The sequence below is a fragment of the Rattus norvegicus genome, chromosome 12 (assembly GCF_036323735.1).
Source record: "Rattus norvegicus strain BN/NHsdMcwi chromosome 12, GRCr8, whole genome shotgun sequence".
In the NCBI taxonomy this organism is placed as follows: domain Eukaryota; kingdom Metazoa; phylum Chordata; class Mammalia; order Rodentia; family Muridae; genus Rattus; species Rattus norvegicus.
In genome coordinates, this window is record NC_086030.1 from 17,489,467 (window position 1) to 17,507,002 (window position 17,536).

General features: G+C 51.3%; 1 protein-coding gene across 4 annotated transcripts in view; it reads right to left on the minus strand.

The window, feature by feature from the left end:
• Positions 1–1,963: 1,963 nt before the first annotated feature.
• Positions 1,964–17,536, minus strand: part of Sdk1 (sidekick cell adhesion molecule 1) — a 986,485-nt gene continuing 970,912 nt past the window's right edge. For all 4 annotated transcript variants that reach the window (XM_063271861.1, XM_039089863.2, XM_039089864.2 and 1 more), the window contains one exon: positions 1,964–5,658. In XM_063271861.1, coding sequence (XP_063127931.1) covers positions 5,404–5,658 — 255 coding nt within the window. In that variant the 3' untranslated portion in view covers positions 1,964–5,403. The remainder of the gene's footprint in view (positions 5,659–17,536) is intronic.

The following is a 17,536-nucleotide window of genomic DNA, read 5'->3' on the forward strand; positions in this document are numbered from 1 at the left end:
TGTACCATTACTGTGGTAGAATTCTCCATTGTGGCTTCCTCCCTTTAACTCTCTGCTTTTCCTTTCCTCTTCCCTCTGTTCTTCCCTCCCCTCCCTTTCTGTCGCCCCCCCCCCCCTCAGAATTCATTCTGCCGCAGCTCATTCCTCTTGTCTGACAGGCAACCACAGAGGGGAAAATTTGGCCAAATTCACTATGGAAGAGCAGAAGAGCAGAGAAACCGAGCCCAGCGCAGGTCAACAAGCGAGTGCGCATGCTTACATTTCTCTCCCTTCCTGACATGGCAGATGACTAGCCCTGCCATGGCTTCCTCCCCATGGTGGACTGTAACCCAGAATTCTGAGCCCTTTCTCCCTTTGGGTGTTTATCACCAGGGACTCTAGCAAAGCCATAGAGGTGAAGCTGAGACTCAAGGCGAGCACTTCATGTGCACTGACACACATTTTGATGGTTGGTTTACGTCAGTGAGGGTGGCTCTAAAGGCCCCTGTGTGAGGTCGGTTTCTGTTGTCTTTTGAGACTTTCTGTTGTCATTTTGAGACTTTCTTGGTTCTTGGTGCCATGCCTAGTGTGTAGGTGAGACCTGGGCACTTGGATTCCGGATTATTTAAACCTGGCTGCCCTCTTACACTGTTCACGTGTGGGTGGCACGTTGCCTTGTCAGTACTTGGTGGTGGCGGCCTCCAGTGTGACCCCTGTTGTTACCTGGTTATGCGTTATTACAGCTGAACTGTAAGAGAGTTTCGGGCTCCCTCATAAACTCAGGCCACCCTGACAGGGTGGGGGAGGGGCGCCCCGCTGCTGCTCCCCAAGTCGTTTCTTCTGATGGAGGAGGGTGGCCGGGGAATTGATGGCATTGCCCTTGATAGATAGAGCACAAGTCTGGGAGTCCTGCTCAGGCTCCAGGGTTCATCACTGGCTCTCCTAGGAGGTTGCAGGAGCTTTGCTGTCTCTGGGTGGAGTACAGAATCCCAATGTGTGTGCGTGCACGCATGTGCGCGCGCGCGCGTGTGTGCACAGGCTCTCGTGGAGGCAGAGGTCAACGCTCAGTGTTGACTTCCATTATCCTTCATATTGTTTTTTTCGGACGAGGACTCTCACTGAACCTGGAGCTAGCCAACTGAGCCAGGCTGGCCTGACTGTGAACCAACCCCAAGGGTCCCCCTGCCTCTGCCTTTCTAGGGTTGGGATTACAAGCACATACCGCCATGCCTGGCTTTCTTCTTGGGGTCTAGAGATCACAGTCAGTGTTTTACTCTCGTATCCCAAGCACTTTACCCACTGAGCCATTTCCCCGCTCCCAGATATGATTTCTTTCTACTAAAATATTGGAATCTGGATCCGAGTCAAGCCCATAATGTAGTGATTTGCTTAATGACTGCAGAATATTGTCTTATCTGAGGAGAAGTAGGACATTTTTAAGACCACAGAGCCCAGAATTAACGGCTTGGAATTTTCACCATGCTGACTATTAATTGACTTCAACCATTAAAGGGAGAGGAGGTTTTGGCCAGCACTGAGCTTTTCATACAAGCAGAGACACGGATGCATTCAAATCATTCTGAAATAAGTGTGCAGTGAGCCAATGATATCAGAGAAATCGGCTGTTCCAACAGAGACTCTGCATACAGTTCTATAGCTCTCAGATTCTAAATGTGGTTCCAGAGAGGGGATAGTGGGCCAGCTAGCCTGGCGTGTACGGTGACCAAGGAACTCTGCCCTCAACGAGGTGGAAAGGGAAGGACCTCCTCTGACCACACACATGCTGTGGCAAACATGTGCCTGTCACTCCACACCCCGAGGCCATGGATCTATCGATAAAATGCTTGCCTTGCAAGTTCGAGGGGCCTGAGTCCCATGTCCCTGGGATTCCACACGCATGTGCAGCTCTACAGTCGTGTTCACTGGAAGAACACATGAACACATGGCATAAATAGAAAGGAAAGACTTAAAAAGTCACAAGCACTTAAGGAACAAAATATTTTTATTAAAAATTGTACCCATAGCACCGCTCTGCCTTTCTACAAGTTGAGGGAGTGGGGGGTTTGTTTTGTTTCTTTTTTCTTTTTTTTTTTTAAATCTATAATGGGATCTGGTTTTCTGTGCCATTTTGGAAGTTTTATAGGGAAAGCCTAGGGACTCCCCTAAGCCAGCAGGTGGGGTTGGGAGCTCCCTGTTGGGAACCCCACACTGTTCTGGCCTCTCAGACTGGTCCCTTGCTGCTAGTCTAGGGCTGGGGCTCAGCAGGAAAGCAGCCATGCTGTGAGCCAGGAATCCAGGGGTAATGAAAACCCATGCTAAGAACCTCTATGCAAACACACCATGCTCAGGCTGATCAAGTTCAAACGCCACATCCAAAGAACTTTCCAGAACACACGCCATCCTCATGGGCTGTTGCTCTGCTTCCTCCCAGGGCTCCAGGTAAGGGAGACCCCACCCCACCCCCATCCTGTTCTGCTGGAGTGGGAAGACACCAAGCAGGAGGTGTAGCGATGTCCGCTCCGCTGTTGCTTCCTCTCTGGGTATCTGTGCTCTGGAAAGCCTGCTGCAGGGCTCAGCAGCTCACCCAGGAGGGAAGCTACACAGGGCTGAGCACCCTCCACAAAGCCACTGAGGTGGCTGCCGCTTATCACCAGACACCCATGGACAACATGACAGGAGAAGTCAGGAGGGTGCCCGCATCCTGCCTGTTTGGATCTTTTCTTAGAAGCCAGCCTTGGATCCAGTGTCCGTTTCGCAGCTGCGTAATGTGTCCGTCCCATCCCAACAGGTAGGAAGGACTTTTGCCAATGCCCTGTGACTCCAGAGGCTGAAATCTAACTGGAAATCCTCAACCTCTGCCTTTGGTGCAGGGATTTGAATGGGACAGGGTCCCTCTAAGTCAGTGGTTTTTATCCTTCCTAATGCTGTGACCCTTTAATAGAGTTCCTCATGTTGTGGTGATGCCCCCCCCCCCACCATTAAAATTACTTTCGTTGCTACTTCGTAACTATTGTAATTTTGCTACTGTTATGAATTGCAGTGTAAATGTCTGATATGCAAGATATCTGATATGCAACCCCTGTGAAAGGGTCGTTTGACTCCCAAGGGGTCTCCATTCACATGTTGAGAAGCATTGCTCTAAGTCTCAGGCTTGAGACAGCTGCTGACTGCTGTCGACCAACAGCCATAGGGCCAGGGCATCCTGAACAGACCTTTCCATAGAAAACAAGTTACTGATCCTAAAGGAGACCCAGGCACCGCTGCAAACTGCTGAGTCATTGGGAGGAAGTGCAAGGTGGGCTAGAGTGTCACCTCAGAACAGACCATCCCAAAGATTCCCCATTGATTAAAGCAATCAAGTCCTTATGGCTTAAGGGAGCACAGCTGCGGTACAGAGCCAGCCTGGTCCCCTGTCTTCTGTTGGGTGGCACCTTCCAAGAAGTTCAATTGGTGACATGTGGCCTCTGTCCTCTTCACTCGTTTGGTGCCAGGGAGGAGATGGTGCAGTCTACTGATGTGGTCCCTTCTGTGGACCATGAGGGTGGCATTCCCCACACAGAAGTGGCTTTGGGTAGAGCATCTAGGATTTTTGGTTTAGAATATTTCTCCTTTAGCTCAGACAAGGAAAGAGGGAGGAAGAAAGGGAGACAGGAGAAGGAGGAGGTAGAGAGGAAAGAGGGAGGAGGGAGGGAAGAACCAAGGAAGAAGAGAGAAGTGAATATAAGAAGGGGAGGGGGAAAAAGGAGGGAAGAATGAAAGAAAGGAGGGGGAGAAGGAAGGAGGGAGAGGAGGAGGAAGGGAGTAAGAAAGAGGAAGGAGGAATGGTTTTTATTCTCGATTTTGGAAAAAGTGGAAGGCCTTTAATTAATTCAATTTTTAACCCCAAGTGGAACCTCCTGTGTCCTGGGGCCACACCTGCTACTTCCAAGGCAGAGTCAAGACAAGATCCATGTCCTCTGCCTCACAGGGAAGGCAAAGGGGCTACAGAATCTCCTACTGGTGGCACTGAGGTACTTAGTCCCTTCCACAGGGCGCCAAGACCCCGGGAGGGCAGACTCTTGTCACTGGCTCTGAGTGCTCCAGGGTGTGGGGAAATGGAGCTGCTGTCAGCTCTGGGGCACGCCCTGGCTGGATCCCGCTGGTCACATCCAAATGGGGGTGGGGGTGGAGTGGGGCGCTGGACTATGGGTGGCAGGACGCTCACGGGGTCTTGAGTGTCACTTTGCATTTAGCCAGAAACATTTAAACAACGAAAAGGAAAGGAAAATGTTCTCAGAAAACCCGTTAAGGCTAAAAGCTGGCCTTGGATGTCGGGGTAGAGGGGACAGCACCAGGGGGCAGAAGCGGTACAGCAGCGAGCACAGGAGGAAAAGGAAAGGGCTGTCCCTACTGTGCGCCATGTGTGGGGCGTGCTAGGTGACTCGTGGCCCCGGTTGGTTTCTCAGAGCCGATTGTTTTATTTGGAGACACAGTCGGTTTTCGTCTTTCCCACGTTCAAAGCTGAACAATGAATTAAAAGGCACCTGGAGACAGCAAAGACGCATTCATTTCACGTGACATAGTTTAAAAAAAGATAAAAAGGTTTAAAAAATACTCTGGTTCAACAATGCACACTTGCTACTGCCACAAGCAACTGCAAAAACCACGCGTCTCCGCTCCTTTCTTGCTCAGCGGGGGTGGGCTGTGTGCTGTGTTGTGTGGTCACCAGAAGGACCTGGCTGGCCTTGGATGGGCCTGGGGGCCTCCAGAGCCAGTTGGGGCAGGGGCTTCCTGTTCTTGTAACTGTCTGCTTGAGAGAAGAGAGGAAGAGAGAGGGAAAAGGAAACCTCCAGGGCTGCAGCCACCCTTAAAGAAGGGTGGCATAGCTGAGCCCTCTTGAGTGGCCCCGCCCGGATCCTGCTGAGAACCGGACAGAACCCAGGGAGGGGAAGAGCAATTCTCTGAAGCACGGACGAGAGCAAGGGGCCTCAAGTTGTCCTAAGATGGAGAAAGTGGACCAGGCTGGCTGGTTCTCCAAAAGGAGGTAGAGAGAGAAGTGGGCTGCGGATGCGATTTACCTGTCCCCCTCCACCCTCCTGCCCGCCCTCCTTCGCCATCCTGGATGGTTTGGAGGCCAGAGGAGCCCAGGGCTCGGGTGTGTCGAGAGCGCCCCCGCCGGCGGTGCTGAGCTATTGCACCAGGGAGATACCTTCTCTTAAAAAGAAAACAAAGAAACCCCGCTTCCTGCAGCGATGTTACAAAAAGCCATTAAAAAAAAAACCTTCCTAAGTGAACCCTAGTTTTCACCAGTAGGTAAGATCGCTTATCAGAATTATTATTATTTTTTTAAACAAAAAAAATTCAGCTCAGTTATCGGAGTTGATTGTCTTAACAAAAATAGACTCCAGAAGTTCTGCACCCGTCTACCCTGATGGAGGCGTGACGTCACACGAAGGAGGAGAAGCCGGTGAGGGGGGCCCGGGCTCCGGGGCCAGCTGGTGTGTAGACTCCGCCCGCGCTCTGTGTGGTGATGACTGTGTGCAGGTGCGGGCCAGCTTCGGCCCCTGCCACCGCCTCGTACCTGTGCGGTGCTGCGGCAGGGGGACGCCGCTTCCAAGAGTTGTAGTAGGTGGGGTCGCTCATGTAGTGGTTGACGAAGGAGTGCTTGGGCAGGGCTTCCTCGTAGTCTGAGTCAGAAGCCTGAGGATGAGACAGAAGGACCGTGTGAGCCACAGGGAGAGAGGGAGAAAGGGAGGGTGATTTGGAAACAGGGATACGCCCATTAGTCACCCAAGGTGGAGGTGGTCTGAGGGTTGCCTGCTGTTGGCATCTTCTCTCCTGTAAGCTCAGGACAGGACTATGCTATACCCCACCAGGGGCGAGGGTTACAGAGTCCCCACACAGTCCGTAAGCCCTACTGTGGTGGGGAAGAGTCCCAGCCCGGTGCTCTGTCACCCATGGTGGTTGGAATGCGAATTGATCCCCAGTTGGTGATGCTGTTTCAGGATGAGGTTTGGGAGGTGCGGCATTGTTGGGGGCTTTGAGAGTTTACGGACTGGCTCCATTTCCAGTCCCTGTCTCACTCTGTCTCTGTCTCTCTCCCTGCGTTGCGCCTGTGGTTCTTAGGGGTGGCACTCAGCTTCCTGCTCCAGCTACCATGCTGGCCGGCTGTCCTGTCTTCCCTCCCGCACGGCGGCGGACTCTATCCCTCTGGAACCATGAGGCCTAACAAACCCTCCCTTCTATAGGTTGCCATGGTCTTGGTGGTTTTCACAGCTATAGAAAAGTAACTAATGCGTAAATTGAGCTCCCTTCATCGAGGGGAAAGGAACCCTTGGCTTCAATGTAGAAGAGACTTTCGGGATGAACCAGTGAGAAGCAGAGTTGGAGTTTGTTTTAATTTTATTTATTTACTTTTGTGTGATGTGTTTGCATGTGTGTGGGTTAACATATCCATCTGCTCGCATGTGGAAGGCAAGGAAAGATGGTGAGTGCCTTCAGGTTTTCTATTGATATTATTTTGAGACAGGGTGGATCTAAAACCTGCCATTTCTCCTCGGCTGGCTGGCCTGCAGGTCACTAGGATCTATCCGCCTCTGCCTCCCGATGGGCCTGCTGGCATGTTCAACTTTTATGTGGGTACTTAAAGTTCTGACTTGGGTCTTCTTGCTTTCACAGCAAGATATTTATGGACGCTCTTCCAGAAGACTAGAGTTCCGTTCCTAGCATCCACAGAGCAGCTCGCAATCATCTGCAACTCAATTCCCAGGGGTTCTGACACCCATTTCTGACCTCTTTGGGTACTTCATGTCCACGGATACAGACATGTATGGGATACACCCATACACATACAAACTAAAAGATTCATTTTTAATTATGCACATTTGTGTGTCTCTCTGTGTTTGTACATGTGTATATGCAGTTCCCGTGGAGTCCAGATGAGGGAAGCAGACCCCTGGAAGTGGAGTTAGAGGTGGTTGTGGCCTGATTGGTGCCAGGAACCAAAATTTGGTCCTCAGTAGAAACAGTACATGCTTTTAACCTGAGTCATTTCTCCAGGCCCTTAATAGATATTTGGGCATTCATCAGAGACATTGATTAAGAGGAAGACATGGGGTGGGGGAGATGCATGGTGCGGGTGTGGCTTCTCCAGAAGAATTGACTTTCTGCGTCTTTACAAACGCACATGCCATTCTGCTGAGGCTCGATGCTTTATCTTCTAAGGGTGGCTAAAAATCATAGTGAGGTCACGGTGGGGCCCCGGTGTCACCTGAAAGGACTTCCACTGACAAGGTAAAAGTAGCTCAGTGGGTGCAGGGTGGTGGGTGTCTGTTTTGAGATTCCCAGCAACATCTGGGAGAGAAATGAGGCCCCACCCGAGATCACTTGCATTCAGACTTTAAGCCTGGCACATTGCTGTTTAATATCTTTCCATCTCTTTCTGTGGAACGAATGTCGTCTCCGTGTCCACACGCCTCCCAGTGAGTGTCAGCCAGGCTGCAGGTCCTCCTTCTCAGGGGTGGGAGGCTTCAGGCAGACGGCAGAGCAGGGAGGCGTCCTTTCCCCATCACAGTCCTCTTCCTATCCCGTCTCAGAACACACACACACACACGCACACGCATACACACAACACACACACACAAACACACACACAATACACACATATGCACACACACATACACACACATACACACACAATACACACACATATACACGTATGCACACACACATGCACATACACGCACACACATACACTCACACACACATACACATACAATACACACATACACATGTATGCACACACAATACACACATATACACATGTATACACACACACTCACACACACACACTCACACACACACACACACTCACACACACACACACACACGCCTATGAAGGATCTGTGGGTCTGCTCCTGGCCTGTGATCTGCAAGACCGAGCTGTGAGCTGCTCGGGGCCAAAGGGAGAAGTTCGGCACGCCAGGAAGCCATCCTCAGTGGCTTCTCGCCCTAGGGTCACACGTGTCCACAGAGGCTTAGAGTCTGCAGCAATGGAAGTTGCTAGGATGTAACGGTGCCTGTATCTTCCTCTGCTGTAGTGCTGAGACCCCCAAGCACCCTCCACTGCAGCCCCGAGAGCTCCACTGGGCTCCCGGAGATGCTAAAGATTTGAGAGTCTCAGTTCATTTTGTAGAGCATGCCAGTAGCATGGGATAGAGTCATTCAGTTAGCCTTCCCTCCCTACCTCCTTCCATTTCCCTCCTTCCCTGCTTCCCTTCTGCTTTTTAAGAAAGATTTCACTATGAAATGTAGGTTGGTCTCTCTCTTGAGATTTCTATCTTCATGCCTCAGCCTTTCAGGTTCTGGGATAAAAGGTGCGAGCCAAAGCAATGTCTGGCGTAGTATATGTGTTTTTTTTTTCCTTAAATTAAGTAAAATGATTTTCTCCCCTTTCTGTTGTAATGGGAAAGATCACGGAAGGAGACAGACGCTGGAGTGGGTCTTACTGAATCTTCAGTGGGCTCCCAGGGAAACACCCTTTCCTTCTAGACACACGTTTGGCTCTGCAGCTTCCAAGCAGGGACCCCGAGAAGCTACCTGGTAAGACCTGTGTGTGGCAGGCTGGTCCCGGTGCCAAGAAGCTTCCTAGACCCCTGGAGCCCTGGCAGGCTCTGCATTGCCTCTGCCACAGGGTATCAAAAGCCACAGATACACATTAGCTATGCCCCACAACTCTGTCCCCACAGAGGCAACTACAGTTTCATCAGGGAGCAGCCATGGATACCCTGGCTTTGAGACACGGCTTCTCACAGCAACACAACATCTCAGGGTCCTGCTATTCCTCACCTGAGAGTCTCACAGTCTGAGAGTGAATGACCTATGCCAGCACCTTGCTGTCTCTAAGGGAGTTGTAGTCTGGGATTCAGAGATGTTTCTGGAATGGTAAGAATCTATACAGCCCCTGGGTTGCACATAGAAGAGGCCCTAGGATGTGCAGGGCAGATCCAGAGGCTCCTGGGAACTTTTGGATACAACTAGAAAATAGGATTCTTAATACCCCAAAGTAACTGCAAGTGAGAGGTGGGCATTTGGGGGACACAGCATGCAAACCCTCTGAGTGGGGATGCCTAGGCATGCAGCTCCCCGGTTCTCCCATAATCTAACGACTACACAAACTACAGAGGTTGCTTTTCGGTGAACATGTTAGTTACACAACTAGACCAATTCATTCACATAAGCCTTTGCATTTGCTCGGTAATCCTGAGGTGTGAACCTTGTTATTCTCACATAACAATGAATAATGAGGTTCAACAGGGGCTGAGGGTGGTGAGGGGACCCCATACTGGGGGATTCTAGGCAGGGGCTCTACCACTGAGCCACACCCCCAGCCCCTCACTGGGGGATTCTAGGCAGGGGCTCTACCACTGAACCATACCCCAGCCCCTCACTGGGGGATTCTAGGCAGGGGCTCTACCACTGAGCCAGGACGCCCCAGCCCCTCACTGAAGGATTCTAGGCAGGGGCTCTACCACTGAGCCACACCCCAGTCCCTCACTGGGGGATTCTAGACAGGGGCTCTACCACTGAGCCACGCCCCAAGCTTCTCATGGGGGATTCCCAGAAAATATTCTACTGTGTATTATGCCCCTATGTCACAGGGACCAGGATTTGTGGCTAAGTTGTCTAGCGGTCTTGAGGCTTAGGAGCAATGCTCTGTGTACAGCAGACTGGAAGACCAGGGTACGGAATGAGGCAAGAGCAGGACTCTGGTTGTCTGCTCTGAGCTGAGCCTGAGCAGTCATCAGACACTGTCTTCGATTCTAAATGTGCTGAGACTTGAGGACACTGAGATCCACAGAAGCAATCTCTTTTCTCGTGAGATCACTGAATCCCTAGCACCGAGTGAAGGCCGTTTTCTTCCCCAGTCCATAAACCAGGGTTAACTTCCATTCTCCTCTGAGGTGGCACACAGCATTTGACCATGAGTCAGCCTCCTTACTTTTTAACTCTACAAATTCAAATGAGCGTCTCAGGCCACACCCACAGGGGAATCTCAGCCAATGGCAGTGGGAATAGAGTGCCTGATGACTCCCGAACAACTTCTGCCAGTTCCATTGGAGACTGGGAGACTCGACTTGTCTGGGTGGGTCTTGGCTCAAAGGAACCCAAGTGGCGAAGGAGTCACCTACACCAGTAGAACCATGGTCTAGAAATCCTGCCTTGTAAGCCCTTCTAGCATCCATGTGGAAATCCTTAGGGCGTCCTTCTGCTCTCTCAAGCCATCTGTCAGCCCCCTTCTTGCAGGTGCAGGGATGTAGAGGAATAGGGTCAAGAGCAGGTCAGACCTCTGGTGGGCTAGAATGGACTGCTACAGTTCGGTGGACGTCTGTATTTGTGTGTGTGTGTGTGTGTGTGTGTGTGTGTGTGTGTGTGTGTGTAGGTACGTATGTGTATGTAGGTACATGTTTGTGTGCATATACATATGTGTGGGTGCATGGAAGCCAGAAGAGAACCTCTGGTATCATTTCTCAAGAGCCAAGAGTCATCCATCTTGTATTTTTAGACTGGGTCTCTCACTGGGGACTGGTTGAGAGTCTTGGTTTTGGCTAGGATGTCTGGTCAGTGAGCCTCAGAGATCTTCCTGTCTCTGCTTCTTTAGCATTGTGTGTGTGTGTCTGTGTGTGTGTGTGTGTGTGTGTGTGTAAGACCACACACTCAGCTTTTTGCCTGTGTGCTCAGGGTCAGACTCAGTCCCTCATGCATGTCCTGCAGGTATTTCACTGACTGAGCTCTCTCACCAGTCTGAATGTACTCAGAACACTGTAGGGGACAACTGTGCTGTGACTTGTGCCCATAGATGTATATGAGATTATCGAAATGCCACTGCACTTATAAAATGTTAGGGACCAAATATGAAATGTTCCCACAGGCTCGTGTGTTTGAACACTTGGTCTTGGCTGTGGGTGCTGTTTTGGGAGGTTGGACAATCTTCTGGACATGGAGCCCAGCTGATAGATGGGGGGGCCATAGAGGAAGAGCTTGAGGGTTTAAGCTGACCCCACTTTTCATCAAAGTTCTCTGTTTCCTGGTTCCTGGAGAGATAAAGAGTTCCATTCGTGTGGATGCTGTTGTGTCTGCTCCGCCATGATGGGCATTCCCTCATTGAGCTACATCAAACCTCTTTGTCGTTAAGCTGTTTCTGTCAGGCATTTTGTCAGAGTGAGGAAAAGAGTGGCCTAAAATGATGTTTTAGGTTCACCCTTGAGTACGTCATGAGCCAAAGGTGTGGGACCACATATGGAGAGGAGTCTGTCGCTAAGGTTGGTGGTCACAGGGGTGCCAGTCAGGAGATGATAGTATTGATGGTCAGTTTTGTGGGAATTAAAAGCACCATATAACCAAGTCTCTGGACATGTCTTATGAGGGATTATGTAGGTTAGATTAAGGAGACAGAAAACCCAACCTTAATGTGGGTGGTATCCCATGCGGTCTTAGACTGAGTAAAAAGCAGAAAGCAAGCTAAGAACCAGCGTCCATCTCTCTCTCTGCTTCCTGGAGTGACTGCAATGTGACCAGCTACTTCCTCTTCCCGCTGCCTGCTACCCTGGCAAGGTGGCCTGTGCCTCTGAACTGTGAGCCACTGCCCTGTGTGGAGCCATTTCTCAGTTCTTGTGTTTATGCCTGAACCAACCGGAAGGAAGTCGTCCTGGACAGTCATTGGCTCACAGGTTGGCAGGTGACCTACACTGAGGCCGTCAGAGAACAGTGTGTGTGCCTTGCACTGACTAATCAGAGCCCTGCCCTGGGAGCCTGCACAGTGCATGTGGCTGGAGAGAATGACTTCCAGTGCTGTTTGATGGGCAAGTGGACCCCAAAGCCCATCCGAGGGAACTCTACCCTTGACTGTCCACTTTGTTTCTTGCCTAGCATTTAGGGGGAAGACACAGGACATCAGACAGGTGATGGATGACATGATGGACTCCCACTCAGGCCTTGCTGTGGCTTCTCTGATAGAGGTGACATCCAGATACCATCCTTCCTCCGCTGCCAGCTCTGTTTGTTCTTTACGTGACATTATTTTTTTAATGCAGATGTATTTTAGCGAGTGATAATTATTGGTAAAAAGGCATTGCTACTGGGCTGGTCTCTTTCTCTTTCTCCCTCCCTCCCTCCCTCGTTTCCTTCCAAGTTGCCTGTGATGTGAAGTCTTGATTCACTGGTTTCCCAGGAAACCATAGAGAGAAAGGAAGGTGACTGAAAACTGCCCTGGACTGACTGAGTTCCCAGTAAGCTGGAGAGAAGGTTGGCTCAGGACTCAGCAAGGGACCAGCAGGATAAAAGAGTGGCCTGCACCATCAGGGAACCAACTGGGTATAAGGAGTCATTCTAATTAGCTCGAGATGGAAGAATCTTGAAAACTGGTTTTGAGTCTTAAAAAATTTTCCAAGGGGCAGCATTCATGCGGTGTGCGTGCGTGCACCAGATGTTAGTAATGAATATCTTCTCCCTCCCTCCCTCCCTCCCTCCCTCCCACCTCCCCTCTCTCTCCTGTAGTTCTTGAGACAAGGTCTCTCACTGAACCTTGAGTTTGGTGATTTGGTTTTTCCAACAACCAGGGTGCACCCAGGGTCCTCTTGTCCCTGGCCATACCCAAACACTGGGATTCTACACCACGGCCCATGCACTCTGTGAGTTCTGGGGGTCGGAACTCAAATCCCTGCGCTTGCTCAGCGAACTCTTCAACCAGGAATCCCAGCCTGGAACTCACCCATTTGGTAAGACGGTCTAGCCAGTGAGCTCCTGGAATCCACTTATATACAGGTTCTAGGGATTGAACTCAGATCCCCATGTTTGCCCAGCAGGTACTTTACTGAACTAGCTCCTCAGCCCCAGTGGATCTGAGTCTCTGCTCACTACGTGCCCCAAGTCTCTGCTCACGGTGTGCCCCGAGTCTCTGCTCATGGTGTGCCCCAAGTCTCTGCTCCCTGCGTGCCCCGAGTCTCTGCTCCCTGCGTGCCCCGAGTCTCTGCTCCCTGCGTGCCCCGAGTCTCTGCTCCCTGTGTGCCCCGAGTCTCTGCTCACGGTGTGCCCCGAGTCTCTGCTCACGGTGTGCCCCGAGTCTCTGCTCCCTGCGTGCCCCGAGTCTCTGCTCATGGTGTGCCCCGAGTCTCTGCTCATGGTGTGCCCCAAGTCTCTGCTCCCTGCGTGCCCCGAGTCTCTGCTCCCTGCGTGCCCCGAGTCTCTGCTCCCTGCGTGCCCCGAGTCTCTGCTCCCTGCGTGCCCCGAGTCTCTGTTCCCCTGTGTGCCCCGAGTCTCTGCTCCCTGTGTGCCCCGAGTCTCTGCTCCCTGCGTGCCCCGAGTCTCTGCTCACGGTGTGCCCCGAGTCTCTGCTCCCTGCGTGCCCCGAGTCTCTGCTCATGGTGTGCCCCGAGTCTCTGCTCATGGTGTGCCCCAAGTCTCTGCTCCCTGCGTGCCCCGAGTCTCTGCTCCCTGCGTGCCCCGAGTCTCTGCTCCCTGCGTGCCCCGAGTCTCTGCTCCCTGCGTGCCCCGAGTCTCTGCTCCCCTGTGTGCCCCGAGTCTCTGCTCCCTGTGTGCCCCGAGTCTCTGCTCCCTGCGTGCCCCGAGTCTCTGCTCCCTGTGTGCCCCGAGTCTCTGCTCCCTGCGTGCCCCGAGTCTCTGCTCCCTGCGTGCCCCGAGTCTCTGCTCCCTGTGTGCCCCAAGTCTCTGTCCACTTCATGCCCCGAGTCTCTGCTCACTGCGTGCCCCGAGTCTCTGCTCCCTGCGTGCCCCGAGTCTCTGCTCCCTGCGTGCCCTGAGCACTATTTCCAAAGACTTGCAGGTGGATGATGTCTGCGAAAATCACTTTCCCTGGTTAGTTCGTCACCCTGTTGGGAATGGCATCCTCTGAGGTCTCCAGCCTAATATTTTGGAAGTAGCTTTGTGTCCAGGCAGAGCGGTTCTGACCTTCACAGGGGATAGTGGTCAACACTATTTAGCTCCGATGGCTATTTTACTAACACAGCTCTGGACCTCTAACTAGAGGTTGGCAGAAACACAGCCAAGTTACAGAAGTACAGACGGGGCATTCAGAGAGGCGAGCGGGTGCCAGGAACACTCGGGGTTGCTAGGCGATAGCATCCACCTGAACGCTGTCTTACTTCTTTGCAAGTACGTCTGAGATTTTTTTCCCCCATACAGGGGTTCATTAGCCCAGAATGGCTTCAAGCTCCCTATGTAGCTGAAGATGCCCTTGAACTTTTCCTAACGCCTTTACCTCCTAAGTGCTAATAAATACTGCAGATGTGCTGGGGACGGAACCCATGGCTTCCTGTGTGCTAGGCAAGCCCTGTAACCAGTTGAGAGCATCCCAGCACCCAAGCCTAGAATGTAGACCTAAAATGTTTCTCCTCCTTAGAGGGCAGTTTGAAGACTCAGATGTGAAACCCAAGTATTAGGGTTACCGTGTTATCTAGTGCTTTGCCTTAAGATCATGTCAGTGGCGGACACCAGATTCACACAGGAAGGCCAGTGTCCCTGTCTTCTAGAACCCCAAGAGAGGTGGAGGCAGTAATCCTACGGCATCCCTTCTGGGAGTATCATCTTCCTAGAAGCTCACGTTCCACTGGGGAAGCAGAGGAAAGTGCCTTTCCTGCCCAGGGCATAAAATCCATTTCCAGAAATACTGGCATGTAGAAAGTCTGCGTTCATGGGGACACAGGGACCTGTCAGTGTCCTGCCACACACATCACATAACACACCATGGCTGTTTCTGTCACTTTAGACAGAAATAAGAGGTTGATCCAAGTGAACTTAGCCATCTGAACTGGCCCCCCCAGGATGAGCCAATGGGTCCCTCTGTTGAGGTCCTAGAATGTCCTTGCAATTTCCCTCAGTTCACACACTTAAAAGACACAGCAAAACAAAGAACCTTGGAAAACAGACTGGCCAGGACTCATCCAGGAACCAGAAAGCCCCAGGGGTCCTTAGCTGGCAGTCATGGGACCTTCAGGTGGAAGGGTATTAAGGGGCTTCAGGGCCCAGGACTCAGGTCTTTGGAGAGTCTGAGTGTTTATATTAGTTCACTGGCTCCTGGAAGGATCTGCTACCCCAAGGGCCTGGAGTGAACCTGGGGAGTGACAAGAGCATGCTTTCCTCACAGCACAGGGCTTGTGATAGGGGTAGGCAGCCAAGTTCATAGGCCTCTGGCTGCCTTAGCTGCACAGATATGCCTCAGTGGTTTGCAGAGGCAGGTGTGGTAAGAAAGCAGGAACTTGGCCAGGTGAGAATCTTAGAAAAAGCTTCCAAAATCTCTTAGCCCTGAGCATCCCATGTGGATGCTGTGTAGCTTTTACCACCCAACTGAAACCTGTGTTCCTGGAGGGAGGCTCATTAAGACTCAAGAGGTATAGGAAACTCAAAAGCTGCAGGAAACTCCTGAAACTTACAAGATCCCTGAGGCCCCTCCCCAATGTCATATTAGCAAAAACAATTGCTTGGAAGAGAGAGATCTTCCCACCTTCCAGGTTGGCTGGAAAGCATGTGGGGAGCTCTGGGGATACAGCTTTCCTGAGCTGTCACCATGCTGGGCTGGACTTTGGGTGTCCTGTAAGGAAATCCAGTAAACTCACTAAGCTAAACTTGGGCAGGGTCATTTCTTTGGTCTTTCATCAGTGCCCTGGGGGGTCAACAAACATTTATCTCTTCCCAGGAAGTCACAGGGTCAAGAAAGGCAAACTCCTTGCAGAATTCCTTTCAGTGGAATGGTGCTCCTCTACAGCACTCCTCCTCTCTGTGCCTCCCTTTCCTCACTGACTTCTACGTGCTCACTTCTTGTTCTCTGCCTCTGAGTGTGTGTGTGTATTTATGCATGTATGTGTGTACATGTATATATATTTATGCATATATATGTATATGTATGCATTTATGCATATATGTGCACATATGTATACTTATGTATGCGTGTGCATATATATACACATACATATGTATGTATATGTATTTTCTAGCTCAGCGCTTAGGCAAATCTTATCTTTTAAAGTATCAGTTGAATTTGAATTCCAAACCATTTCATTCATTTGAGAAAAGTAAACCCAGGCATGTCCTCTTACCCTGTTTTTAAAATTCCAATGAACGAACCTACTCATTCATTACTTTTGAGATGAGGTCTCATAAATCCAGACTGGCCACACGTTTGCTATGTAGCCATGCAGCTATGAGCTTGAACTTTTGATCCTCCTGCCTCCAACTCCCAAGTATTAGGGTTAGAGGCGTGCATCACCCCGCCTTGTTTCTCCAGCCCTAGGGATGGAACCCAGGACGTCATGCCTGCTAGGCAAACGCTCTACCGATCGAGCTGTATCCCAGCCTTCATTAGCCCATTTGGAGAATCAATCGACTTAGGAGCAGACATAAATCTGAGAACTCTTGAGTTCAAGTTAGGTGGATGTAGGACAGGCCAGCCACTAGCTAGCACTGGGCTAGAGGAGTTGGGGGTGGAAAATACGGGGTTAAGATGGGCTCTGGAGGGGTTGGGGATTTAGCTCAGTGGTAGAGCGCTTGCCTAGCAAGTGCAAGGCCCTGGGTTCGGTCCCCAGCTCCGAAAAAAAGAAAAAAGAAAAAAAAAAAGAAAAAGATGGGCTCTGGAGACCTGAGGAGGGTCTGGTACCCAGTACTACTTTCTGCCTGTTGTAGAACCTCAGAAGCAACCCCTGCACAGGGCTGGGTGAACACCAAGTGTGTGGAGAATGACTGACATGAGGCCTGGCCCCCAGTCAGAATTCAGAACCATAAAGTGCCGTGTGCCAATGCACAGGGAGCTCTCCACGCATACAGCTGTCACCAAGGATAAACACTGCAGGAACAGCGGGCCAGCGGCTAAGGACAGACGGCACACTTTGTTCACAAGACCGGCTCTGTCTGTGGAGATAGGCGCTGCCTCCTCACCTGCCGCTCCTCGAAGAGCAACTATCATGAGGTGACAATCCTAACCTCAGCCCAGAAGAGGCAGGCCTGTCCTGCAGGCTTTCCATGACAGCCCTGCGGCAGAGACAAGCACACCTTGTGCCTCTCCAAACATGGGCGCCCCTAGTCATCGCTCCAGGTTCCCTCGAGGCTATGATATTGTAAGCGGAACACGTAAAGTGAGACTCAGTTGGACCTCGCCAGCACCCACCCAGTGCCCACTCACTGGAGTTTGTATATAAGCCATGATTGAAAAGGAGCTCTTTCACTGAGCCCTGGTGTTCAATAAGGCCTGAAATCAGGTCAAGAATGAAGGTGAGAGTGCATTTTAGATTAAATATTGATTTAGAGGTGCGTGCTGAGGGGTAATCAGGCATATGTGTACAGCAAATAGCCCGTGGTTCTCATTCCTCTGGAGGCTTACAAATAGGACCCTTGGGGACACCCAGTGGACAACCATTGATTGGCCACTTCATGCTGGTCAGTGTGAGTCAGAGACAGGGACTGCTAATACCTCCTGGAGTCCCCCACAGACGCTGGCTCTCCCAGTTGAAGCCCCTTCCTGCATGTGTGAGACAACGCTCTGCTGGGGAGAGTCTATCCAATGGGGACAAGC